Here is a 26,765-nt window from a genome sequence, read left to right on the forward strand (position 1 = left end):
AGAGCTAACAGACTGGATGTGGAAATGAAAGGAGTCAAGGATGTTTTTGGCCAAGCGATGGAGTTGCCATTTCCTGAGAAAACTATGGGAGAAGCAGGTTTCTAGGGGAAGACAGGGCATCTTAGGCATATTCATATTAAACTTTCAAGCAGAGATGTCAAGAAGGCAGCTGAGGGCTACCCTGGTGGCACAGTGGTTAGGGATCCGCCTGCCAATGCAGGGGACACGAATTCAAGCCCTGGTCCGGGAAGATCCCACATGCCATGGAGCAACTCGGCCCACATGCCACAACTACTGGGCCTGCGCTCTAAAGCCCATGAGCCACAACTACTGAAGCCCGTGCGCCTACAGCCCATGCTTTGCAACAAGAGAAGCCACCGCACGTGCACCACGATGAATAGTGGCCCCTGCTCGCTGCAACTAGGGAAAGCCCACGCGCAGCAACAGACCCAACGCAGCCATAAATAAATAAATAAATAGATAAATAGATTAAACATTTTTTTAAAAAGGCAGCTGAATGCTCTAATCTGGAATCAGGGAAGAGAGCTGGTCTGGAGAAATAAATGGTTAAGTTGGAGGCTGACTCCAGATAATGGTCTTTTAAAATATTTCTAAGAAAAATGGAGATCCTCCCTTTGCCAACTATTTCCAAAAGTTTTTTCCTAGAGTATCATCAATTTCTTTGGCTACTTAAACCCACTTTACTTCAAGAGGCTAACAAGCTTTTTATGCCTAGAACTTCTTCTGCAGGTAAAATCATCTCTACAGCTCTCTTAAAGTCAGACTTACACTGTGGAAGGTCAAGTGAATATGGTGCAGAAATGACAGGGTTCAGGATGCCACCATTTAGGGAGAGAGTATACCAAGGGGACTCGCAAGGACAGGACCAGCTCCCCAACACCCCCAAAAGGGTCAAGATTTTAAACAGTTTAAAAATAAAAAGCTTCACAAACGTCTTACCAAGATTTAATGTACATTTATTCTTAACACGTGGAACATATAGTATAAAGATTTCATACTGAATAAATGATATTCATTAAGCCAAAAAAGGAAAAAAGGAGGAATTTACATCAAGTTTTAGCTACATTGTTTGAAATACAAATATGCAGATTTTATCACTGAAAAAATCTCAATTGTGTTTCTTCATCAGGAACTTCAACTGAACCTAGAACTTTTTCACACCTCGATTAGAAAGAAAACAAAACAAAACAAAAACCCAGAAAAAAATAAACTATAAGTTGATTGGCTGCTGAGACAGCAAGGACTTTTTACAGAGACCTGTACAGCATCGCACCAAGAGGGGCGATGTCTGGCAAGAGATTAAATAGCTGTGTCTCGCTTTGTGCAGGTCACCAACTTGTTAACTCGTCATACTATAAAGGGGTAGCTGGGAGGGGGTCCAAACTGTGGGGATCCAAGGGTATGTGCAATGTACAACGTCATATATATACACACGTGGCAGCGCAGCCGCTGCAGCTAAAGGTTAAAACCAGTTCTAAGAGGTGATCTCAGGGTTATTCATACAATCAAGGAGGAGAGAAAGAGGTCAGGGTGTTGTAGGTTCACACATGATACTTTGGGGGAAAAGCCTTTTTTTTTTTTTTCTCCTCAACGTTTAACTAAAAACATTTTTAAAAACTACAGCTTGCTGCTGACCCAGCGTTTTCTCTTGTTTCCATGTGAGACATTATTATTACAGTATGTTTACAGTATCAGGTGTACAGTACAGTACATGAAAGGGTCTACACTCTACTGCACAGGCCTCTCCAGTGAACAGGGTTTGTCCACAACTGCGAACTTCTCGGTTCCTGCAAGATTGTGAATGTACAACAATAAACCATACACAGTTCAGCAGTCACCATTTTTGTCCTTCAGGGTTTTTTTTTTTTTTTTTTTTTTCCTTTTTTTTTTTGTTTTTTTGTTTTTTGTTTTTTTTAACCATTAAAAACATTATGAAATGTGGCATCCCCTTGATGCAAGGACTGGGAAAGCCATTTTTATTTTTATTTTTTTTTCCCCAAACTCACTGTAAACGACAGTAACTTTGGTTAAAATAAAAAAAGTCTTCTATGTAGGCAGAGCTTTGTCTTTTCAAATAGGGTAGGGTCCTGAGGGGAGTAAAGTGAGGACAGGGAATAGAAAGATCGGGAGGAAGAAGGGGCGAGAAGGAAGAGAAAAGAGAAATAGGAGAGACTTTTTTTCCAAGGGAGAAGCTGGACAGCACAGGGTAAACTGGATTCTGAGGTGGTTTTGCATAAATAAAGGGCAACAGTCAGTTTCTAAGTTCTCCACACACGCACACGCACACAGGGAGGGAGGTGTCCCACGGCTGTCATGACTGGCCAATCAAAAACAGTACATCGCAAATGACTTGTGAAACCAATGAGTTCATCAACGGTGATACCGAGATGTCCAACAGCCGTGACTCATACAGCGTGAACTCCGAGTGGTTCTCGTCCACCTTGGCCAGGGCCAGCAGCGCACGGGCAGCCCGTCGCATCATGTCCACACTAGTTGGCTCAAAGGGCGGGTTCTGCATGTGGAGCAGGCTGGCCTGGCTCTGCTGGAACTGTGTGGCAGCAAGGCTATCCTCCAGGAAGCCCAGGAGGTTGCCGATGCTGCCTTTCTGCACTGCAATGGCACGGGCCGCCAGGCTGTCACCCTGTGCCAGGTTGGCTAGCAGTACCACAGCCATCTCCCGGCACACCGGGTTCTTTCGGTCACTGAGGAAGCGCACCATGGTGCTGTACAACTTCTCCAGGCGGCTGAAGGGGGGTGTGGCCAGGATCAGGTCCACATTGTTGTCCTGGATGCTGAGTTTGCTGAGGGTTTCCAAGACCAGTCTCTGTGGGGAGAGGACGGCGTTGGGGCCCAGGGTGGAGAAGGGGTCCTGGGCTTCAGCTGAAGGGCAGACTGCCCAGTGTAGGAGTCCATCCAGGACAGGCAGGCAAATGCTCTCGGGGTATGGGGAGAGGTCCAACTGCCCCGAAATGTTGGCGAGCGTGACCAAGGTGTTTTCCCGAAGCATCTCCAAGCAGTCCCACCACCACTCCACTTTGTTGCAGCTCACCCCTTGGTCCTGCTCCTCCTCCTTCTCGTAAGTCAGTGGCGCCTGCTTCCGTTCCGGGTGCTTGTGGTGCAGAAGGATCAGCTTGCCCAGGATGAGCAGCAGCCCCGGGTGCTTGGACATCTCAAAGTCGTTGCCTGGCACAAATGACAGACTTCGGATGGTATTGGAGACACAGACGCAGCGTTTGGCAAGGGAATCCTGCCAGTCCAGAAGGGTACACAGTGGGGTCTCATCTTTACTGTGGGGTTCATCCTCTAGGATCTTGATGTTCCGATGGCTCTGTGCTGGGCTGATGCCAAATGGAAACTTGCTGCTTTCCTTGGTGGCCTCTACACTCTTAGCTCCCTCCTCGGTCAGTGTGCTAGACCGGGTGGACAACATGTCATCCATAGTGGCTGTGATCCGTTTTTCTGGAGGGCCATCAGTCGGGGGGCCCTCCTGCTCTGTTGTCCCTGGTGTACCCTCTACTGCTGTGACATACTTCCGAGTGACTGGTGGGCAGGGTACATGAGGCCGGGAAGGCAGCAGCTCTGTTTTGCTCTCAAAGTGGGTCTGGATATGCTCAGTGGTGTCCCCCCCACCAATCCGCCAGTGCAGCAAGCCACTGTCAAACTCCTGCACGCGCCCAAGCTTATCTGAGCAGTCCACCACGAACGGGTCATTCTTTTGCACGATCTTTACTGGAAGCCTGTCAAACTTACTAATCAGTTTCTCCTCACTATTCTCTGAGGCGGCTTTGTCCTTGCCCGCAAAGGCCATCTCCTCATCATTTTCAATTACTTCCTCCTCTTCTTCCTCCTCTAGTTTGGGACCTAGAAGGTCTTCCTCCTCCACCCCCTCCATAGGAGCTGGACTAGACGCTTTGCTGAATCTCCCAGGGTCCAGTAGTGTTCTCTGTCCTGGGTCACCCACCTCATACTCCTTTAAAATGCCAAAGATCTCAATCAGGCAACGTCGGAAATATTCCACAAGGAGCTCTAGCAACCCTGGGAGCTAGAAGAGAAAGAACAGGAAATAAATTAAGGGAGAAAAGTGGGCTGAGAAGAGAATCCTTGACTTGAGAGGCCTGCCAAGGTCTTCTATCTAATCTCCCCTCTTCCCTTCTAGGTCAGATGTCTGTATCACTGGGAGAGTCAGAGTTCTCCTTTCCCAAAGGCTCTCCACAAAGCAAGTCATTTGAACTCTCCTCTGCTTAGCACAAAATTCTTCCTTCTGCCCAAACAATCTTCACACAAGCCTGCTTCAGCAGATGGACCACTGATCAGCAACCCTGCACCTCACCTACCAGTGCCACCCACCTCTCAGCCTCACCTTTCTCAACCAATTTCTGCTTCTCTTCACCAGGCCCAGTTTCCTACCCGTTGGTCACTGCCATTGTCCCTCTTAGGACACTCTCTACATTACATTGCCAAGTGGAGCCCAAGGCTAGGCATGGTGGGATAACACCTTCCAACACAATGCAGGGTGGACAGATGTTCATTTGCTCTCTTCCCCAAGCTCCCCAACTTTTCCAGGAGGCTGGACCTCTGTGCGTCATGTAACATAATGAGTGGGATGAGGCTTATATTCTCTAAACACTGTTCCAAGCTGGTGCTAGACAGACCCAAATTTCAGCTTAGATTCTGTACAGGCCATTTACTACTCCCAGCAGAAAACATTAATCTCCAGTCAGATTAATCTCTGGCTAAAGAGTATAGCAGAAAGGAAAAAATAGGGCTTTAGACTTAAAAAAAGATCCAGGTTTGAATTCTGGCTTTTCCAGGAACTATCTGTATGATTTAAACTCTCTGAGCTGTAGCTTTCCTATCTTTCCACTGAAAATGATGCACATTCCTAAACTTTACAGGGTTGTTCTAACGTCTAAATGGAATATGTCAAGTGCCTGGCTTATGGAAATTGCTCAATCAATATTTGTTCCTTTTCTTTCTCATGGGAAGCAGGCTTTGGATTCAGAAAGACTGCTAACAGCTGTGTGAACCTGGGCAAAGATAAGACTCTGAGCCTATTTACTCATCTCTAAGAGGCCACATCTGCCTCAGAAGGCTGCAGTGAGGATGACACAAAAGAAAATATGAAGTACCTAGCACAAAGTGAGGGCACAGTAAATGGGAACTATTAATAACGATGCCCCCCTAGTCAACTCCTAAACAGATGGGCTGGTAGGTGCTGAGGATGATCAAAAGAAAGAGTAGGATAGTGCAGCAGAAACTCTTCCCAGCTGAGAAAACTCCAGGTGCGTGTCTATGGAGAAAAGGTCTGGAAAACCACCTCTACATTAACTGCCCCCCCCAGCCCCCGCCCAGCAGCGTGCACTTCTTTACCCTTCCCATTCTACACCTTAGGAAAAATGGGATCAAGAAAGACCTCTTCTATTCGGAGTGGATGAAGAAAGAAAGGGAAAATAAAGAAACTGCTCTACTCACTGACAGACAACAGGTTCTTCTTGGTAGTCTAAAAAATATGGTGTCCTCACTGACGTCAACAGAATCTGCATTTCTTACCAATACCAACAAGTTTCTCCCTTTGAAGTCAATCCTGATTGACTAAATTACACAATTATTGTTCTCAGTATTCTAGGCCCATGGCTGGTGGCAAAGTACTGGCATAGAAGGTATCAGACAGCAAGTGAGAGAAAGGAGACCATGTTGGCCAGGGATGGCTTAATTCCCTGGTCACTTAGCATCATCTCCTTCAAGAAGATCCCAGGCCCTCCCAATCTTCCCCGGGCACCTGTACTCACCTGACTGAGGTTGAAAGTCATGATGCTGTTGTCATCATACAGCAGGATGTTAATGGTGTCTAATGCCCACGTGCTCTCTGCCAGCAGCCCAGACTTGAGGGACATCATTACCCGCCATGCCTCCGGGGTTCCTGAAATAAACCTCCACGTCGTCCATCCACCAAGCCCAGGTTGGCAGGAGGCACCCCCCACCCCAGAGCTGGCTCATCAGTCAGGCTACTCTGAAGAGAACACATGGTGAGAGGCAGCTCCAATCTGGGAGATGACACACATCTGCCCCTCATGGCTTCTAGGCTCTCTTAGGACATCACTGTGTGGCAATTCCTTTAGTAAAGCCTGACATCAGCTGATTTCTTCCTTACCCAAAGTTCTTTGGCTCTACTTTAGTCAACACTGGACCAGATTTTAATTCATCCAGAACATCAGGATGGAGAGAGAACAATGAACAGGATGTAGAGAGGCAGATTAGGCACCCACCAAGGAGGGCTCCTTACCGATGTCTTTCATCGTGAGCCGCCGCCTCTGCTTCAGCACAGGCTGTGTGGCTTCAACAGAGCCAGGTGGGAAGGTGATGTCCCGCCGAATCATAGGGGGCTGCACAGGGGCAGGTGCTATGTGTGAGGCAGGTACTGGGGGACCTGCCTTCTGCATCTTCATCCCGGAGTGCAGGAATGGAGACTTGCTAGGAGAGGTGCGGTTCTCCATTGGCCGGGGCAGGGGAGCAGGGCTGGATACCTGAGGAATGTGATTCTGCATGCTTGGTGGGGGCTGGTAGTTGGATGGAGGGGGCCTTGTCATGGGGGGCACGGGGGCAGAAGGACCATATGGGGGCTGGCGTGTGCCATGGGAAGGCCACGGGCCTTCATGGTTGGCTCTCTGATCCGTGTGCAGCATTTCATCTGTTCGGTTCACGCCATGATAGGCAGCACCTTGCGGGGCAGAGCCCGTGCTCTGCCTGTTGGCGTAACTGTAGGTCATGTCATTACGCCCCTGCCACATGGTGCCTTGCTGAGCAACCTCAGCCGATGCCTGTATGGGGCCGCCCATCATCTGCGGTGGCATGTTCTGCTGGGCACTGGAGCCAGGGGGTGCTGAGACACGGTCTCGGCCAAACTGGAATGGAAACTGGTTCTGGGGGCCGCCTGCTGGTCGGCGCTCAGTAGCAGCAGTGGCAGGATAGGCATTGCCATACTGGTTGTACACATCTTGCTGAGGGGAAGGCTGAGCAGCTTGTTGCTGGCTGGCAGGCTGGGGCTGGGCTGGGGGCAACTGCTGCTGCTGGGGCTGCCCCTGCCCCGTGCTGTACGGCACACTGTACATCTCCCCTTCGTGCCTCTTGGCAGGAGGGCCATATGTGCCATCCATCGGCCGCTTGTAATTCTAAGACGGGGACAAGCACAGGAAAGGTTAATACTCTGCACTCAGGGACACAAGACCCACAGCTGCCCAGATGCTACACCAGACACCTGCTGGGCTTACTTCTGCCCCTCTAGAAGAGAGGACACAGACTCCAAGGGAACAAAGGAATCACCTTTATGAGTTATCTTTTGAAGTTGTTTCTGAAAGCAAGAATCATTCTCTATTCCCTCTGGCTCTCCCTTGCTCTAAGTAGAAAAATGTGGAAAAGTTCAAAACTCAAAATAAGGCCTGTTTCTAACCCTTTTGGAGAACTAGAGACGGGACTAGACTCCAAACAGGGAAGAGACTGAGGGCCTGGCTCTTCAGACAGAAGCGGCCATCGGGGTGGGAGAAGAACACCAAAGAATCTAAAGTGGACTTCACAGACTGTACAACTTAGCCTTCTAACTGGCTCTCGGGGGAACCTGTGTGTCAGCTCACCCGCTACCCTCCTCACCTGCTGCTGCTGCTGATACATCGTGGTCTGCTGGCTGGGGAAGGGGCTGCTGGAAGGGGTGCCTTGAGCGGAGAACTGATTGCCATAGGAATCATGTCTGCAGGAAGGAGAGAAACAGAGGATCAGGGTGGGAAGTGGGGAAGCCTGAGCCACAGTGGCACTGAGACCAGGCTTTACTTACCGTTGCTGCTGCGGCTGCGGCTGCGGCTGCGGCTGTGCGGGGTAACGGCTAGGAGAATACATCCCCGAGTCTGGGTTGGAAGGCATGAGATTCGGCTGTGGGGCTGCAGTGCCCATGTTTCCCTCGGGTCCTATTCCGGGCTCCGTCCTAAACAAAATTGGAGAAGCAGGTTGAGTCCATGATAGTTGTGGGGTGCTGGTGTGGGACAGGGGTGGGAGGTGGGGCGTCCTTACCTCACTCTGTCATAAGGACCTCCATAGGGATAGTGCTGTCGCGGTCCCATCGCCACATTTCCCAGCCCAGGGCCGGCAGCTCGACTGTAGGGGTCCCCCATCCCGCCGTTAGGGCCCTGACCTGAGGACATGAAGGGATCACTCCCCGGAGCTAAGAGCAAAAGGGAAGACGATGAGCAAACTGGTTCGTCAGTAGGCCTAGCAGCCTATACCTTGCCTGCCCCAAAGACCCAGGCCCTCTTCAGAGCTCAGGTTTGTACCAGGTCTTTAACAGAGATCTAAAATGGCCCCAACCAGCAAAGAAGACACACTGATAAAGGGATGACAAGGTGAGGCCAGGGAGAGGGAGACAAGAAGGGAGGATGGCTCGACAAGAAACCTTAAATCACTCTCAAGTCTACCCACCGCCCCCGCAATTCCCCGTCCTCAAGGAAGTAAGGCAAACAGCAGTTGGTCACCTTTCCTCATGCTGCCATAAGGATCCTTATTTGGCTCGTAGGACATGCGCCCCATCATGTCAGAGGTATTCATACTGGGCTGGTACCCAGGGTTTGGAGTCATGGAATTCCGCTTTTGGAATGTGGGGTCACTTCCATCAGGAAAGGCATCCTGGATCCCGACCGAATTGCTCCTGCTCCAGAGTGAGGAAAGCCAATTAGACCCCAAATAAAGGAATTCCTCCAATAATGCAAGGCACATGGGAGTCACTGGTTGGACAGGCAGAGCAGGGACCGCCCTGGGCTGCACAGGAGCTCATGCACTTCTGTCCAGGATCCCCCAAACCACCTGTCCCTGCTCCAGGCCTTACCTCATGCCTGGCAAGGGGGGGATCTGGCTGTGTGGTGTGGATGCTGGAGTTGGTGGCTTCAGGTCTCCCCCTTCTGCCATGGAACTGCTGGTTGACTGAGGTGTCTGTGGCCCCTGCATTGACCCTGATCCCGCTGTGGACAGAGATGCAGGGTGAGCAGGAAAGTGTTTAACTCTCACAGCAACACACAAATGCCCTAGGATCTCTTTGAAGCAGATCATTATAAGGCTAGAACTAGGGTTCTTTAAAACCTAAATAACCCTCCTCAAGAGAGGATCTGCAAGGCCAGTAATAAAGAAGGAAATCTGGGAGCGCTATCGCTTTTTGCTGCTGTTCACATTTGGAGACCAGGAGTGGTGTGGCGATGCCATCAACATGCTGGTGATTCCTTGAGTCTGTCAGCTTCCCTGACTACTTTTCTTTACTTCCCCCAAGGACCCTACCTAACCTATTACACATTGTTATGCTGGTACACAAGCTCCCAGTAAGAGGCCCTGGAATGCTAGATGGGGAGGTTCCATCTTGCCCCAAACCTGCAGAACACTGCAGGAGCCCAGGAACTCCTATTCTCAAGCATCTAACCCAGTGGCACTGTGCAGTTTCAAATGTTCCCTTAAGCTGATGAGCACAGAACTACCCATAATTAATGTTTCCATTAGCTACCATTCCCAGCAGCAGATATCCCACTGATTAGGCCTCCCCAGCTGATGAGTCATCTCAGGCACTCACTATACCCTCAGAGGTCAACACCAGGGCGCATGTGTTTACACCCACCTTCTAGGAGCCCTGGCCTTCTTCCCTCCCCATGCTTGTCCAGGCCCCATCCTCCTCTCAGAAAGCAGGGTGGGCAGAGGCACTCCCAGCAGAGAGCTCCATTCATGTTCCCTCCCCACCCCCTCCTTCCCATTCATTACCATCTCAGCTCCCTGGGGAATTCAGGGCTCTAGTCTGAGCTGCATTCTAAGGCGCTGACATCAGTGAGCCAAAGCTCCCAGATGGCCCTGCCTCACTGCTATTTGTCAGATTTCCCGACTCCTTTGGTGTCCCTCCCACTCACTAGTTTACAAACATTTGGCAAGACGCCAGGTGCACAATGAAAATTAAAACTTAAGGGCTGCTGCAAACTATCTCCCAAGGGAGTCGCCACTGCCCGCTCTTTAGTCTGCCAACCTGTTAAGCTCTGTGGTAGGACAAGGCAAAGCACACATCCCTGGTGGCAGGCACTGGTGAATAAGGAACCTGGACCCTTGAATGCTACCCCTTTTATTTTTTTCATTTTTTTAAAACATCTTTATTGGAGTATAATTGCTTTACAGTGTTGTGTTACTTGCTGCTGTATAACAAAGTGAATCAGCTATACATATACATATATCCCCATATCTCTTTCCTCCCACCCTCCCTCTCCCACCCCTCTAGGTGGTCACAAAGCACCGAGCTGATCTCCCTGTGCTATGCGGCTGCTTCCCACTAGCTATCGGTTTTACATTTGGTAGTGTATATATGTCCGTGCCACTCTCTCACTTCGTCCCAGCTTACCGTTCCCACTCCCCATGTCAAGTCCATTGAATGCTACCCTTGAAGGGTGAGCCTTGGTGAGGCTGCTCACCCAATCCTTACCAGGAGAGGGAGGCTGGATCTTGGGCTGGGACTTCTTGGAATCAGCAGCTGCAAAGATGTCTGGGGGAGGGTCTTCTCCCCGTTCGATCTTGCACTCAAAGGCATAGAGACATTGGATGTACTGCTTTTTCAAGGAGCTGGCAGCACTGCTTGAGGTGCCGACATTGAGGTTGGTCGCAAGTTCCCGCCATTTTTTGTTCTTGTTGACCTGTACAACCAACCAGAAGAGTTGGGGGTACATCTTCCATCTGGTCTTCCTGCCCACATACCCCAAACCCCATCAGGCTACCAGGTACTCATCTTGTGATATCACAGTTCTGTTAACCACAAAAGTTAACCTTGCTTGTGGAGAGTCCACAATAAACATTAAATCCATGGCTTCCCTCTACCCTCAGCAGGTTTTATCCACAGATCACTGCAACTGTCAGACAGTGCTTATTCAAAATAGGGCAAACCTTACACCACTATTACAGAGAATGGAATTCAGAAGGTATGGGCTTTGCTTTACACAAGTGTACTGCTGAGAAATGATGTGCAAATCACCCAGATCCAAATCATATTTTAAATGAACTGATAAAAACTAACATTTTATAAAATGGAGACGTGTGGCAATATCAACGACCACGCTGCTTGACTTTTACTTTGTCAAACTGGGGGTTTTCATAACTGATTTTTTTTCTCAGTGTGGGGCTCCTTCCAAATTTGATACTCTGCGTCACTGCTCCCTGCATCTCAAGGACGTATAACTACAAGCCCCTTTCCCTCAGCAGTCACTGTCTTGATTGTCCGGGAGATGCTTCAGACCCTATGACTCCTTTGCCCCTTCCCAGCGGCCGGCCTACAGTTCTGCCTCCTCTCCTCAGCTTCAGCACACACTGATCAAGACCAGTCCCCCAGTCCCTACACTTGGTCTGTCTGCTTTAGCCAGGCAGGTCTCCTTCTTCCCGTATTCCTTTTTTTGGGCGCTCTGCGCGGCATGCGGGATCTTAGTTCCCCAACCAGGGAAGGATCCCATGCCCCCTGCAGTGGAAGAGCGGAGTCTGAACCACTGGACCGCCACGGAAGTCCCCTTCATGTATTCTTATGTTTATTCATCCACCATGTGATAAGCCTGTCTCTCAAGGCTAGAAACACTGACTTTCCAGTCCCAATCCACAGGGAGTTCAATATGTTTTGATACCTGCTGGTCTGGTACCTGTGACACCAGAGAAGAGTGATAAGGCAGCAAAGAAAGGAACAACCTAGACGAACACTTCCTAGAGCAGGCAATATCTGAGCAGAGTCTTGAAGGTTGGAGGTGGCACTGGTAGGGTATACTCCAGACTCTTTCCCATCAGCATGACAGCTGGGCCAGTCAACTGCCTCCTCCCTCCCCCGCCCTCTACCTAAACCCTACTAATCCTTCAGAAAAGCTCAGGTCTCATCTTTTGCCTTCTTGGAGCCTTCACAAACTAACTCGTAACAGCACTCTTTCTCCTCTGAACTCTGTCTTTAGAGTTTAATCACATCACTGCATCTAAAAGGTTGGCAACCTTTTGCAAACTGGAAGACAGACCCAGGCTTTGGGATTCCCTCTATACCTCATTTTAGGTCCAGTGAACCCAGAAGCCCACACAATCAACAGTGTGCCAAACCTAACCCAATGCCCCCTTTCCCTTCAGGTAGAAGAGCCCTGACTACGAGAGCTCAATACCAGGGAGAATGGCAGGAATGAACCCAGGGTCACCTCAGAAGCCTGCTGTGGCTCGGCTTCCCACGCTCGTTATGTGGTGGTGTGCACGTGTCTTGTTTTATTTTGTTTTCCTTTTGTGGGGGAGGGGAACGAAGCCTGAGGGAGAAGGAATTCATAACTGACTGTTGGTTGGCTTCATTCCAATCATTTTCTTTTCTGCTGGTGACAGCTGTTTTCTCTTCTGATTTAGAAGGTTTGGAATACACCCCTCCCCACGACGCCTCCCCCTGAGCTCAGCCACACACTCAGATCCAATAGCAGGCTCCCGGTATGATGACTACAGAACATACATAGGAGGAAAGTTTGCAAGGCACAGTGGGCTGTCTGCCAGCGTTGCCTCACCTGTTTGACTCCTGGGCTGAGTGTAAAACAAAGATATAAGTTATTAGGGCAGGCGCAAGGCTCAGGGTGGTGCTCAGTTCAGAGGTTTCCAGTGGAGATTAACCCAATCACTTAAGTCTCCCATACAGAGTGACTAAACACAATTTCCCACCTACTTCTTCCTTCATAAACTATTTCTATTTAATAGCTCCTGAAATCCCATCTCCATTGGGAAGCTTCCTAGAATGAAAGGATCAGCAACCACTCTGGCTTCCCTTGTACCATACTGTAGACCAATTTATGTGACAGAAATCTTGCTGAAAGCTGTTTGATTATCCCCAGCTTTCGACAGTCTCAACAGGATACACACTGTCCCTACATTCCAAATAAGGAAAACGAGGGCTCGGAGTAGTTATATACCTCGATTAAGGTCACATATATCGTAAGTGGCTAAGAAAGAATTCAAAACCAGACCCATCTCTTTTTTTTTTTTTCCAGACCCATCCCTGAACCTTGCCCTTGTCTACTACTCCAAACTGCCTGCCATGGAATCAGAATGCCCACAGACTTGCCCGATTTTTGCAACCCAGGGGGACTCTGGACACATGGTAAGTTAATGCTAATACTTTACACTACCCACGGAGGTCTCAGCCTCCTCCCTTTGCCTTATCTTCTGGAAGGCCCGAGCTCCCTGGTCTGTCAGTATGTGACTCAGAGAGCAGCAGGAGAGGGTGATGTGCCTGTGGGATGCATGGCACCAGTGATGCCACTGAGTACCTAGAGAGAGGCTTGTTGAAACCACAGGGGAAGCCAAGTGCCAGGCACTCACCTGAGTCAATCCACCAATTTCCTTCACAGACACATAGAGGCGGTACAGGTCCAGAGGTTTCCTACCCACAGCAGGCAGATTTGTCATGCCCATGGCCTTCTCCTCCGTGAAGGCCAGATAACGGTCCACCCACATCTTCCTCTCAGGCTCACCACCCAGCTCATACAACTTGGTGATCTTCTCATTGGTTGTAGTAGAAGAACTGGATTTCTGAAAGGGGCAGGTCAAGATTCTTAGGAACTGGTCAGATTCAAAGCCTATGCTAGGGGTCTTAGAAATCCCTCGATTAGGGCAGTGGTAAAGCTTCTCATTCTGGGGTGGCCACTAACATCTGCACTGCCTTCACAAAAACCAAAAGGGAGATAGACGTTCCTATAAAGAAAGAAAGCTAACACTGCCTATGTGTTATGTACTGAGTGCTGTGCTAGAGGCCTTTACACATTAGGTATTATAAATTATCCCGCTCTTAAAAGATAAGGTAGCAAGCACAAGGAGGCCATGCCTGAGATCTCATAGCTTTTAAGTAGCAGGACTGAGAGTCAAACCCTTGTCCACCTGACATCAATGTCACTACTCCCATACTACTACCCAGGAGCCTGGACACACTTTTACAGACTGTTTCAGAGAACTCAAGAAACACAAAACATGACCTTGAGACAACTGACTAAAATGAAAGCCAACTCTTCCTCCTCTCAAGAAAGGAAGGGTCCTGCTTGAATGGCTTTGGATATCCTATCCAAGACATGAGGATGACTAAAAGGGTCTAGAAGCCAGAGGTGAACGTCCACAAGAGGTGGCAGTTATGATTTTGATTTCCCCTACTTTATAAGATAGGGAAAATGAGGCATGACAAAGGGCCGAAATAATTTAAATGACTTAAATACTGAGCAGGTCCCCAAAATGCCACACAGTCCAACCAATAGCACACTCAGGACCAATCTAAGAGAGGCCAAGGACCCAAAACCCCACCTGCCTCGTCTCCCACTTTATAGAACGTAGGGCACCAACCATTCCTGCTGTTCTGAGTAAGGTCCAGGAAGAGAAGAACTAGTCCCCCATGGCATACACCATCTATCAATGCATAAGGACAAGGGTCACAGTTTCAGAGAGAGCAGTGCAGAGAATTCTACTCTGCAGGTCTGGCATTTCCTCCATATCAGACAGCTGTGAGAACATGTTATTTACGTTAGGACCCCTTAGGCTAACTCAAACCCAATTCAGTGAACTATTATCCTGGGACCCTTCATGGTAAGAAGAGGTGACAGCACTCTTTTCCAAGATTATCTAGTTGGTGTCATAAAAGGCTGGAATCTAATCACCCTCTCTTCTTTTTCCTTCCTATCACTGAAAGGATGGGACAGAAAGTTGAGGGGTCAAAATATAAATCATTACCTTGGATTTAGATTCCGTCTTGGGTGTCCCATCTGCCTTGTTGTTCATTTTGGTGGCTGGAGTTAACTTGACATCCCCAAGACCCATCATCTCTGGGCTGGCTGCCATCCCTATAAAAGAGAAAAAAGTCCAATAGGTTTGTGACATGAAGATCACTTTGGAAGAAATCCCTGGGGTGAACAATGACTAGGACTTACCTGCTGAATTGTTAGCCATGGTTCCACCCATGGGATATGGGGGTCCCTGAGGGTTGATCATGCCAGCCATACTATTAATCCCTTGTCCATAGGGAGGTCCAGTTCCCATTATGCCCCCTTGATTCATATTGGGGTAGCCTGGTGGCCTGAGGAAGAAGATGCAAAGTGTGAGAGAGAGACAAGAGTTAGAGACACTAAGCTTTCGGATTTGGACTTGAGCTAAATAGGGCTGTGTGAGCCAAGATCATCTAGTTAGGCTTACAAGGAAAAAGTTTATGGCTCCCGCAAACCACAACCATGCACAGAGATATTCTTATCTTCCACCACCCACAAACGGCTCTAAGAGGGTGCAAGCTCCCAAAAGGAACTCACAGCTCAATTTTAAAGGATATACTCCTTGAAGAATGGAGTCTTACGGTGCCTCTTAAATACTGCCTCCTTTTAAGGCATCTCCAAAGTCAAGCTGTGTTTCCATTTAAGGGCCCTCACTATGGCAAAAGGCCTAGATTAAATGCTCAATTTTACTACTCTAGCATGGCACCTGGAGGGGCTTTGCATTCTTTTTATTTTATTTTTAAAATTATACCTCAAAAAACCCTTATTTACTTATTTTTTGGCCGTGTTGCATGGTTTGCAGGATCTCAGTTCCCTGACCAGGGACTGAACCACGGCCACGGCGGTGAAAGCCCAGAGTCCTAAACACTAGGCCACCAGGGAACCAAATCCACCTCTTTATAGTCAATCACCCTATTCTACCGTGGTTCATCAACATCCCAGTAAGAGTCGCTTTAAGAACTGTAGGCACCAACAATGGGGTACACAGACTTCAAAAACAGCAGAATCATAGTCACTGAAGTCAGTGGCCAAGGAAGAAGAGATGAATCTTGAAGTCATTAAGCCAAATCACACGAGCCTTCTACACTTTTGCACCAGAGTCAAATACACAGGACCACACAGAAGAGTAGGAGAGATGGCAAACCACAACCTCACCACCCTCCATTTCTTACATCGTAGATCCAAATCACGTGAATCATTAAAAATCCTTTTGGAGGGCTTCCCTGGTGGCGCAGTGGTTAAGAATCCGCCTGCCAGTGCAGGGGGCATGGGTTCGATCCCTGGTCCAGGAAGATCCCACATGCTGCGGAGCAACTAAGCCCGTGTGCCACAACTACTGAGCCTGCACTCTAGAGCCTGCAAGCCACAACTACTGAGCCCACGTGCCACAACTACTGAAGCCTGCGCGCCTAGAGCCCGTGCTCCGCAACAAGAGAAGCCACCACAATGAGAAGCCTGGGCACCGCAACGAAGAGTAGTCCCCATTCGTCACAAACAGAGAAAGCCCGCATGCAGCAACAAAGAGCCAACGCAGCCAAAAATAAATAAACAAATAAATAAAATTGCATTTAAAAAAAAGTCCTTTTGGAAACCAAGAAGCTAGACTGGCAGAAGAAATAAACTCTGAAGACTTATTTTACTAATCAAAATAATGTATACTTTATAAAGTTCTTTACATATGGTATCTGGTCATGTGAAATTTGATACCAATCTAAGATGCTTACAAATCAGCATTCCTGCTATATTTTTCACTGTAAAGAAACCTGGTTTTCTAAAGAGCTCTCAATAAAATGCATATTTACCAAGATAACATGATTTAGGTCCAGAAGTATCTCAACAACCTAAATGACTCTACAATGAGTTTCCTAGCACTGATACCCTCCCTCTTCACTTCCCAGGCCTTACCTGTTCTGGATAGAGTTGGCAGCAACGTGCATGGCGACAGCAGTTTCTTGAGTTTTCCGGTTCATACCCCCTGGTGGGGGACACATCCCTGACCCAACCTGAGGTGGCATATTGGCCATGTTAGGGCCATAAGGCCGGTTGCCCATGGAGGCATGACTCATTCTCCCTGGAGGGAGTGTGCCATAAGGTGGGATGCCAGGCTGCCCATGCATCTGACCTCCAGCACCCATAGGGTTCATGCTTCCAGCCATGCCTGCACTGGGGTAGTTAGCATTGGGCAAGGCATTATAGTTTGGCTGCCTGGGGTAGCCTCCTGGGAGGGGAAGGAGAGAAGATGCAGAGACTTGGTTAGTGACTCACTAGCAACTCACTAATAACACTCAACTCTAAAACTCCAAAGATAACAAATAATGGGAATCATTCAATATTTGGTCTGGAAAGAGACCAATTTCATGGTCTCTTTAAACAACAACAAAACTTCATGATCCATTTAAAAACAAAAAAAGTGGGGGGGGGGGGCAGGAGTATTTAAAGGCAGGCCTCAGTCGTCCCCTTATCTTAAGGACAGCACAACACAGAGCAAGGCTGTCTGGCAGGCAAGGCTGGCTACGCTGCTATCCAGGCCCTTCAACGCCCAGAATTCTTTCCTTTCTACATACTCATCTTCCATGCTCTGTTTAAGAAATTCAGCTTTAGATCCACCTAGGGCTGATTTTGAGCAAAGATCTACTCTAGTAGGACTAATTTACTCAAAAAAGTTTAATAACCAATAATTACCATTTACTAAGTGTCTGTGCTCAGTCTTGGGCTAAATACCTTATCCCCATTTTAGAGATGAAACAGAGGCTCAGAGATATTCAAGGACTTTCCCATGATGGCAGTCCTGCCCTACTTTAAGGGCCTGGCCTTGGTGGACTTAAGGCAAAGGACAGTTCTACTCTAATAACCCAGAGAGCAGCATATCAAACAAGGAACTCTTTTCTCGCCTCACCTCCATGTACTCCTACGGTAGTATACTCACCCTGTGGGCCGTACTGACTTCCCTGGGGACCATAGCTCCCCATGGAGTTCTGCTGGTAGGAGCCCATGCCTGTGTGCATCTGTCCTCCAGAAGGCTGACGTGGAGATAAGGCCGACCCGGGCTGGGGGGAACTGTACTGGGGCATCTGGGGGTTCCTCTGCATGTAACCTATTTGTGGGTAGTGTCCATAAAGTTAGTACCTCAATACAATGGGAACAAATGCTCTCCCTTACCCTAGGTCTTCACCATCTACATTTTCTTTAGCAAATACTTGCACGGGGGCTCTTATCTGCTGTATAAGTTGTGTGCTCTTTTAGGCACACTCAAAAGTGACACAGCCATTAACCAGGGCATGCCAACTGTTTCTACTAAATGGAGGTTTGAAAAAACAAACAGCAATGACCCCCCCCCCCCCCCAAAAAGAGGTAGGATTTAAAGGGTAAAGATTCAATGCTGAGTATTTAGTATTTGCTGACCAAATAAGGCACAATGTAGGGGGGAAATCCATCAAAACACATGACCAACAAAGAATGACTGTGGGGGAACATAATTCTGGAGACACCAAGATGGCCAAGCCCATCCTAACTTCACAACCTGCTGCTGACACTGTCCTAAGCTTCATGGTCATACAGTTCTCCAAAAGCTGTTGCACAGATAATCAATCAAAGGTCTGCCTCTGCCCTGCTCCCCCCTCCCTTGAAGCCCAGCCTCTCACCTCGATCTTGGGCAATGCTTGATTGGTTCATAGAAGGATGCATGATGCTGTCTGACTGGCCACTGGGTGGCCGAGGTGGCATCTGGTTGCCTGCTCCAGACAGAGAAAGAAGTAAGCCAATTATGACTAATTGGAACTAGAATTCCGCCGCAACTAGAATTCCATAGCCTGGAAATTCTAGCCAGAAGGTCAAGTTAGAACTGGAAATGGCTTCTGAGAAGGCCAAGAACCTCCCAGTATCCCATTCACAAAAGGATCCAGCAAAGGGGCTCCCATCTCCCTTCTTCAAATGCTGAAGGGAAACTCTGCCAGTGGAAGCCTGGGGCTCCCTAATATTGCTGGGGGCCAGTCCTCTTTCCCTTTCCCCAAAGGTCAGCACTCGTGGGTACCTGGCACTGCAGCAGGCGAGAGTGGTCCTGAGCGAGACTGAGCAACACTGGCAGGAGAGCCAACTGGGGACGGGGAGGGGCCTCGGATGCCAGGCAGGTGAGGGGAGGTATGGGGAGAAAAAGGAGACTGAGCTGGATTACTCTGCTCCCCTTGGCTGCTTGAAATCCCTGATGTGCTCACTCCAGGGCTCAGAGCTCCTTCTGTCCCCATGGGGAGATCGTCTATTGAACCAGACAGATCCTGGAACATACACACAAGGACATGGATTAGCAGTATTAGGCAGAAAGATTCTTTTTCCAACAATCCTACTACATGATCAACATTTTTCTTAAACAACCCGAAGTAAATATACTGCACACATTTATGCAGTCGTGATACTATAGCTTACATACAGCAAGCTCTCTATTAAGGGCCAGAGAGGAAATACTTTAGACTCTAAAGGCCACATAGTCTTTGTCACAACTATTCAACTCTGCCACCAGAGTGCAGAAGCAGTCACAGACAACACATAAACAAATGGATATGACTGTGTTCTAACAAAACATTATTTATAAAAACAAGTAACTAGGGACTTCCCTGGTGGCGCAGTGGTTAAGAATCCGCCCGCCAATGCAGGGGACACGGGTTCGAGCCCTGGTCTGGGAAGATCCCACATGCCGCGGAGCAACTGAGCCCGTGCGCCACAACTACTGAGCCTGCGCTCTAGAGCCCGCGAGCCACAACTACTGAGCCCGTGAGCCACAACTACTGAGCCCACATGCCACAACTACTGAAGCCCGCGTGCCTAGAGCCCGTGCTCCGCAACAAGAGAAGCCACCGCAACGAGAAGCCCGCGCACCGCAACAAGAGTAGCCCCCACGCGCAGCAACGAAGACCCAACACAGCCATTAATTAATTAATTTTTAAAAGTAACTAGCCCACAAGCTATAGTTTGCTGGTCTATCTGGTCTATCTTCTGGTCTATCTACCAGAAGCACATGTAGTACTTTCATCTTCTTTCCCAGCCCCAACTTCTACAGTCATAAGAGAGCAGCTCTTTCAGCGAGCCTTTAGTTCTTTTCCAACAGGGAAACTTAACAAAACACTGCCAGGACAGCATCAGGAGCTATAAGAAAATGTTAACAAGTTTGGGCAACATTCACAGATCCCCTCTCCATCAAATTATTATAACCTACATTTACCAAGAACTCACTCCAAGTTACCATACTTTAAAACATAAGGGGTAGGAGGTAAGAAAGGGATATATTGCACAGACAATTCTTTAACTGCCAAGAGGGTCTGGGACTACATTCCTAACACCTGGCCAACAACAGGGATGAACAAATGTTTGCCAACTGAACAAACCCAGTTTTTTTTCCTAGTTTTAAGTTTTTCAATGAGAATTTGGTATTTATTTGGAGGTTGTGCTTGTCTTGAATTAATCGGTAAAGAGTTCACTCTAGGTCAGTAAACCCCAAGATTAGCAATCAGGAGCTCAATATGAAAAATATTTAAAAATAGAAAAAGGGACTTCCCTGGCAGTCCAGTGGTTAAGATTCCACACTTCCACTGCAGGGGGCGTGGGTTCGATCCCTGATCAGGGAACTAAGATCCTCCATGCCGCGTGGCACACCAAAAAAATAAAAATATTCACCCCAGGAAATGCACCCCCAACCCACTCCCAGCCCCAAGTTCATGCTCTAGCAATACCATGGGCTCAACATCACGCATTAACTTCAGGCTGGGAACTAACTGTACCTTGAAGAAAGAATGAAAGCTTTCAGTACACGCTCAGGTCTGTGAAAACCCTAATACTCAAATAGTTAAGAAAAGAGTTCTCTTAAAGAGACACAGCTGAAGAGGAAGGAAATCCAAAATGGCCTGATTTGAGTCTATTCCTATTCCCACAACAAGCTCACCTTGGAGAGATCAGTTCAAGGTGATTCTGACCCTGGGGTCGGACAATAACATTGGAGATCAAAGAGCACCTCTTAGGCTCTCCCCTAAGTATCCAGGTTGGTTGGATCTTTGCAAACCAGTTGGTTACTTCACTAGGCTGGGAGTATTTCTGCTGAGTTCTGTGGGAACAAAGCTTGCCTTGAAGGCAAGGCAAGTAGGTAGGTGTGCATTTGTGTCTGTGTTCAGCTCTCAGTGTTAGCTGAGAAGTCAGAAAATGCTAGCTTTCCTACAAGGAGCAGACCCAGTACACCATAGCATGCTTTCACAAACTGCAACTAGAATTAGTCCCAGCATGGAAGAGAACTCAAGAAGCCCTTCTCTAGGTAACACCAAAGGGCCTCTTTCGTCTCAAAGGATTAAAGTACCTGGAGCTATGAAGAGCCCTAGATTCATCCCAAGAGAGGAGGATTCCTTCCCCACGTTGAGGGCTAAGCTGTACCAGGGACACCTAGCTTCTGAACCAAGGAGAGTAAACTCAAAGAGGCAGCAAGATGACAAGAGGAGCCAACTGTGTAGGCCAGAAAAGGCCTTGAAAGCCACTTGTTAAGCGCTGGTTTATAACAGAAACCACAGCCCAATGCTCTGTTTTAGGGACCAGTAGCTTTCCTCAGCATTCCCTCCTACTGTCTCCATTCCTTACCAAACCACCAGCTTCTAGTAATAAGAGCTACTTGCTTAGAGGAAAAAGAAATCAGCATACTTTGGAACAGTACAGGAATTGAAGGTCTATCCATAAGACAAGAACTCTTCAAATGGCCTTGAAAAATTAAATGTTTTAAACATTTCTGTCTTTGATTAAACAAGTAAAACATGAACATTCTCATGGTAAAAACAGTTGAGACAGTATAGGTAAACTTAAAAGTCCCCTTTGCTCTCTTTCTGCTGCCTTCAATAGAGGAACCCCTATTCAAGCTGGTGTATATCCTTGGAGACCTTCTGAGGAACTGAGGAGGAAAAAAAAAAGAGGATGTTCAACATCACTAACCATCAGGAAAATGCAATTCAAAACCACAATAAGCCTCACGTCTGTTAGGATGGCTATTAACAAAAAGACGAAAAGAAACAAGTATTGGCAAGGATGTGGAAAAAAGGGAACCCTCGTGCACTGCTGGTGGGAATATAAATTGGTGCAGCCACTATGGAAAACAGTATGGAGGTCCCTCAAAAAAAAAAAAAAAAAAGGAACTACCACATGATCCAGCAATTCCACTTCTGGGTATTTATCCAAAGAAAACCAAAACACTAACTCGAAAAGATAGATGCACCCCCATGTTCACTGTAGCATTATTTACGATAGCCAAGGCATGAAAGCAACCTAAATGTCCAATGACAGATGAATGGATAAACAAAATGTGGTGTGTACACACACACACACACACACACACACACAGGAATATTATTATTCAGTCATAAAAAAGGATGAAATCTTGCCATTTGTGACAGCATGGATGAAGCTTGAGTGCACTATGCTAAGTGAAATAAGTCAAACAGAGAAAGATAAGTACTGTATGATCTCACTTACATGTGGAATCTAAAACAAAACAGAACAAAAACCAAGCTCACAGAGAAGACTGGTGGTGGCCAGAGGTGGCGGGGGAGAAATCAGAGAAGGGGGTTAAAAGGTACAAACTTCCTGTTATAAAATAAATAAGCCATGGGGGTGTAATGTACAGTATGGTGACTAAAGTTAATAGAACTGTGTATCTGAAATATTTAAAAAGTTCTCATCACAAGAAAAAAATATTCTGTAACTATACAGGTGACGATGTTAACTAGACTCATTGTGTTACTCATTTCACAATATATACAAATACTGAATCGTTATACTGTACACCTGAAACTAATATAATATTGTATATCAAATATATATCAATAAAAAAAATAAAAAGGAAAAAACCCCACCAACCCAACAACCGCTGCTATGGGGTCAGGGCGGGGCCTACAGATGCTCTTTCAGCCACACATCTGTTAAAAACCAGGCTCTCCACAGATACACAAGCAAACGTCCTAGCCCACCTGAGGGATCCCAGGAGCCTGAAAAAAACCACAGGCAGCCCCTGGGGTTGCGCTCTCAGGACCCTGGAGGCACCTGTGGTGGCAATGTGGTGGCTTCCTTCACAGAGGCATTCTGAGGAGAGCTGTCAGTTTTGGTAAAGTGCCCTGAGCTTCGTAGAGAAAAAGTACTAAGTAAACCACTGTCAACAGCAGTCCACGTGGGCTGGGATGCCTGGGCACAGAGTAACCGTAGGGGAAGAATCAGCATTAATCTTCTTATCTCTCTCATTTGGTTGGTTTGAAGCCAGTCTCTCAAACTGTCATTTTCATCAGAGGGCAACTGGTCAGCATGGGGGGAGTTGATTTAAAAAGATATTAGGAAACAGAATGTTAGCATAGGAAGGAACAGATCATTTATATTAATACTAACAATAACTATCATTTGAGCATCTACGATGTGTCAGGCATTTTATGGAGTTAATTTTCTACAATTCTTGGAAGCAGGTACTACCACCACTAACATGTTGAAAAGGAGCAAGCGGGTGCTCAGAGACGGGGTTACATGCCCAAGCCATCCAGCCAGTAAGTGGCAGAAATCAGACTTTGAACCCAGATCTGCTGAACCCCAAAGCCTATGTTCTTTCTCTTTCCACTACGCTGTGATACTATATAGACTGAGGAAAAAGCATCATAACCTTGAGTTAGGAGACCAAAGCCCAGCTCTTGGTACTTATCAGTTGTGACCTTGGGCAAGCTAGCAACAAGATGGGCTTCAGTTTTCTCATTTATACGACGAAAGGACTGGACAAATGTGAGTCTGTGACAAATCTGAGTCTGGGGCATCTGCAAGAAACTCTACCGGCACCATATAGTCAGGGCCATATGGAAAATGCAATACCAGCAGCAATACCCTGAATAAGAGATACAACTAACTATACACAGCAGTATAAGATGTAAGACATACCCATCAATCTGAGCAGCTAATCACAGTAAATGTTTTTATTGGGAAATGAGAGGGAGTGGTAAAAGCAGAAGACTCCAAAAGAAGTCTCCCTCCTCTATCTGCATGAACAGATATTGCTCTGAACTCCACGTCCTTTTATGGCACAGGACACACCTCTGCTTTCTACCCTACAAAAAGCCAGTTTTTCAGGTCTTTTGTTCCACAAAAAGCCGGATGTCTGGTTGTTGAGTCAGACTTCACTGTGCCTAACAAGTTCGGCTTTCTACAGCACACATATCACACAGACAAAGTTCAATCAATCCAAGCCCCTATTCTCTCTCCCTGGTGGGGCGACCTTTAGCATTTCAGGACTCAGGTTCTCAGTTCTCCCAAAAGAGTCCACCTAACAGGTGTCTTCTAGGAGGACTGCTGAAAGAATTGTAGCAATGCCCTGTAAGTGGAAAGATCTCTTTTCCCGGGCTTGCATTCCTCCAAGCATAATCCTGCTGAGAGATAGGAGGTGAGGATCAGCCCACTCAGTGCCCTGCCAGTTCCAAGGAAGCAGCAGGGCCAGGGAGAATTTCCTCACGTGTTTCCAACGTGTTTCATGCATTTTATTGCTCATCTACCATGCAGATCAAAAGCGCTGGAGCAGGTCCAACTATTTCACACAGAATCTCACACTCCAGGCTGGCTACAGCCCCGAAAGCCTTCGTTTCTTCACTTGAAATACTGCCCAATGTTATTTTGGGATGTGACCTGATAGAGGAAGCCCATAGGGATTCCATGACGATAACTGTTCCAGCTGTGATTGGTTGCCCAGCCCCAGCGAGTGCCAGCATGGGTCTGTCAGGCTCTGCTGACAAACAGAACTCAGCAGCTAACACCTCTTCACACCACAACAAAACCATGCCCAAAATCACACAGTCCATACCTCACTGGGTGTGTGTGGGGGGTGGGGTGGGGTTGGGGGGTGTTTGCAGTGCTCTCACAGGAAGAGCTACAAATTCTAACATGAACTGGCTGCCTGATTAAGTACACTTTCAAGCAGGAAGATACCAGATCAGGGTTACAGAAGGGTGGGGGGTTAAACAATCTTCTGACAGAGACTCACAAGGATGACATCAGCTCATTTTGCTGAACAGATTAAGCAACATCAATAAGGAAGTCTAAAGAACGAGCTCATAGCAATGCTCAGATTCAGGGTTTTCTCATAAATTTGGCCGAATCCTCGAGAAATAGAGCTTCTGTTAACCCCCAGGTGGAGTCCTCATATTCTTTCAGTTGTGACGAGCTTTTGCCAAGTTGTGCTGACTACTGGCAGGGAAACCATCCGCCCCAGGTAAATTCTACACACATACTTGCCCAGCCTAACAGATCCACGGTCCCTGTGGGAGGCTGCTCCCAGGCTGGAGAATGGGAGGAAATCCTGAAGAACACATAAGAGGTTGGGAAACTTAACTTTGATGAAAGGCAGATGGTAGGAAAGGAGGCAATAGTTTTAACAAACTTCAAGGAAAAAGACAAACTTAATTACTTCAGAACTACTTAAGGCAAATAAATTTGGGGGAGAGCTGATTTTTCATAAAGCCTTCTTTAAGCAACATATTTGTCAAGGGTCAGGGGAGGAAGAGGCTACCTCTATCATACACTCACAAAAAAATATTCAGTACAATAATTCTCTTTTTTCTCCTCAGTCTTTGCTAAATGGAAAGATGGGCGATCTGACCCGCCCAGGCTAGAAGGGACTCCAGAGTTACAGGACTGCTGCTCTGTTGTTCTAATAAGTGGTCTTAGTCCAAGAGACTAAATGCCATCCCTCCCTTGAGAGCAGGCTAGCGGTAGCAGTGCTCGTGGAAATGCCAAGAACGAATCAACACACAGAAGAGGCTGCCTCTTACTTCCAAGTCAGGCTTTAAGCAGGTGGTAGGGAAGGGGAAAGAAAAGACACAGAGGCTGGCAACTATCCTTGCAGCTTAGGACCAAGCACCATCTCCTGCCTGGACTACACTCACTGTGTGGAATAGAAGAAACTGCTCTGGGAAAGGCTCAGAGAACTCTTATTTCTTAACCCCCCACCCCAAGTTCCCAAAAACCCCTCACCAAACTCCCACTTCTCTTTTTCTACAAGCTTTTATTTTGGCGATAATGAATCATTTCTTCTGGGTACCTTCTGGCTGCCTGGTGGGAAATGCACAGTAGAGAAAGGTCAGACTCTTCTTGTCTCCAGAATGCTTTTCAGGGGCCCACTTCCAAGACGAAATCCCCTACATATACTCAACAAATTTCATAAAGAAAGCTCTGGGAGACCAAATCTCCAAATTCAAAGGATGTTGGAAAGAGGAATAAAAGCCAAGTCCCTTCGTGTCTCCCTCTTTAAGGGACTCAGAACTGACACGAATATGTGACTATCATGTGTTCAACCCTAGGGTACGTGGCTGTCTCACATTCCACTCTCACAATCTTCTGAGGTAGGTATCATCCCCATTTTAACAAAGCAGCAAGAGGCTCAGAAGTTAAATGACTTACCCAAGGAGAGAAAGCTATTAAACAGAAGAACTGGGTCTAAACCCATATTTTTGATTCCAAAGCCTGCACTCTTTCCACCATAAGGTGGAAGTTTGCCACTATCAAAGGCTAGGCTCCGTGCTCCAAACAAGGTGAGGCAACAACAGTCTGTCTCCAGACACACCGGGTGATTAGCTACATGACTCTAAGAGGCTAACCTCACTAGGTATCACTTAGTTCTTCTGCAGAAGGAAAGAATAAAACTAGATAATCCAACTCTACAAGTCTACAATGCTATGTGTTCCTCTCTTTCCTAGCCACTCTTCCTTATAAATCACTCTTCCTTTCATGGTTATTTCAAGTCAGCCCTGTCACCTATAACTCTCTTAATTTAAACCTACTTTTTCTATACTAAAGGGTGTAGTACTTTTCCTCTCCTCTGGGTCCTGAGAAGGATACTTAATGCACAGGGGTGAGGAGGGAGGAGAGAGTGACTTAGAATCTAGGGAGATAAGCAGGAAGTTAAGTCCCATGAAAGTA

The 26,765-nt window shown here is 47.4% G+C and overlaps 1 protein-coding gene across 4 annotated transcripts in view; it reads right to left on the reverse strand.

The window, feature by feature from the left end:
* Positions 1–950: 950 nt before the first annotated feature.
* Positions 951–26,765, reverse strand: part of ARID1A (AT-rich interaction domain 1A) — a 71,078-nt gene continuing 45,263 nt past the window's right edge. For 3 of the 4 annotated variants that reach the window (XM_027109580.1, XM_027109581.1, XM_027109582.1), the window contains 16 exons: positions 18,841–19,081; positions 18,452–18,541; positions 17,737–17,904; positions 16,716–17,028; positions 14,976–15,121; positions 14,779–14,888; positions 13,387–13,596; positions 10,505–10,712; positions 8,888–9,020; positions 8,538–8,713; positions 8,080–8,230; positions 7,847–7,993; positions 7,666–7,762; positions 6,305–7,190; positions 5,811–5,941; positions 951–4,063 (listed from right to left, as the gene is read on the reverse strand). In XM_027109580.1, the coding sequence (XP_026965381.1) occupies positions 2,333–4,063; positions 5,811–5,941; positions 6,305–7,190; positions 7,666–7,762; positions 7,847–7,993; positions 8,080–8,230; positions 8,538–8,713; positions 8,888–9,020; positions 10,505–10,712; positions 13,387–13,596; positions 14,779–14,888; positions 14,976–15,121; positions 16,716–17,028; positions 17,737–17,904; positions 18,452–18,541; positions 18,841–19,081 (4,938 nt within the window). In that variant the 3' untranslated portion in view covers positions 951–2,332. The remainder of the gene's footprint in view (positions 4,064–5,810; positions 5,942–6,304; positions 7,191–7,665; positions 7,763–7,846; positions 7,994–8,079; positions 8,231–8,537; positions 8,714–8,887; positions 9,021–10,504; positions 10,713–13,386; positions 13,597–14,778; positions 14,889–14,975; positions 15,122–16,715; positions 17,029–17,736; positions 17,905–18,451; positions 18,542–18,840; positions 19,082–26,765) is intronic. The other variant, XM_027109579.1, reaches the window with a different exon arrangement.

This window comes from Aethalodelphis obliquidens, unplaced genomic scaffold (assembly GCF_003676395.1).
Source record: "Aethalodelphis obliquidens isolate GAN/ISIS:26980383/991018 unplaced genomic scaffold, ASM367639v1 scaffold9, whole genome shotgun sequence".
NCBI classification, from domain to species: Eukaryota; Metazoa; Chordata; class Mammalia; order Artiodactyla; family Delphinidae; genus Aethalodelphis; species Aethalodelphis obliquidens.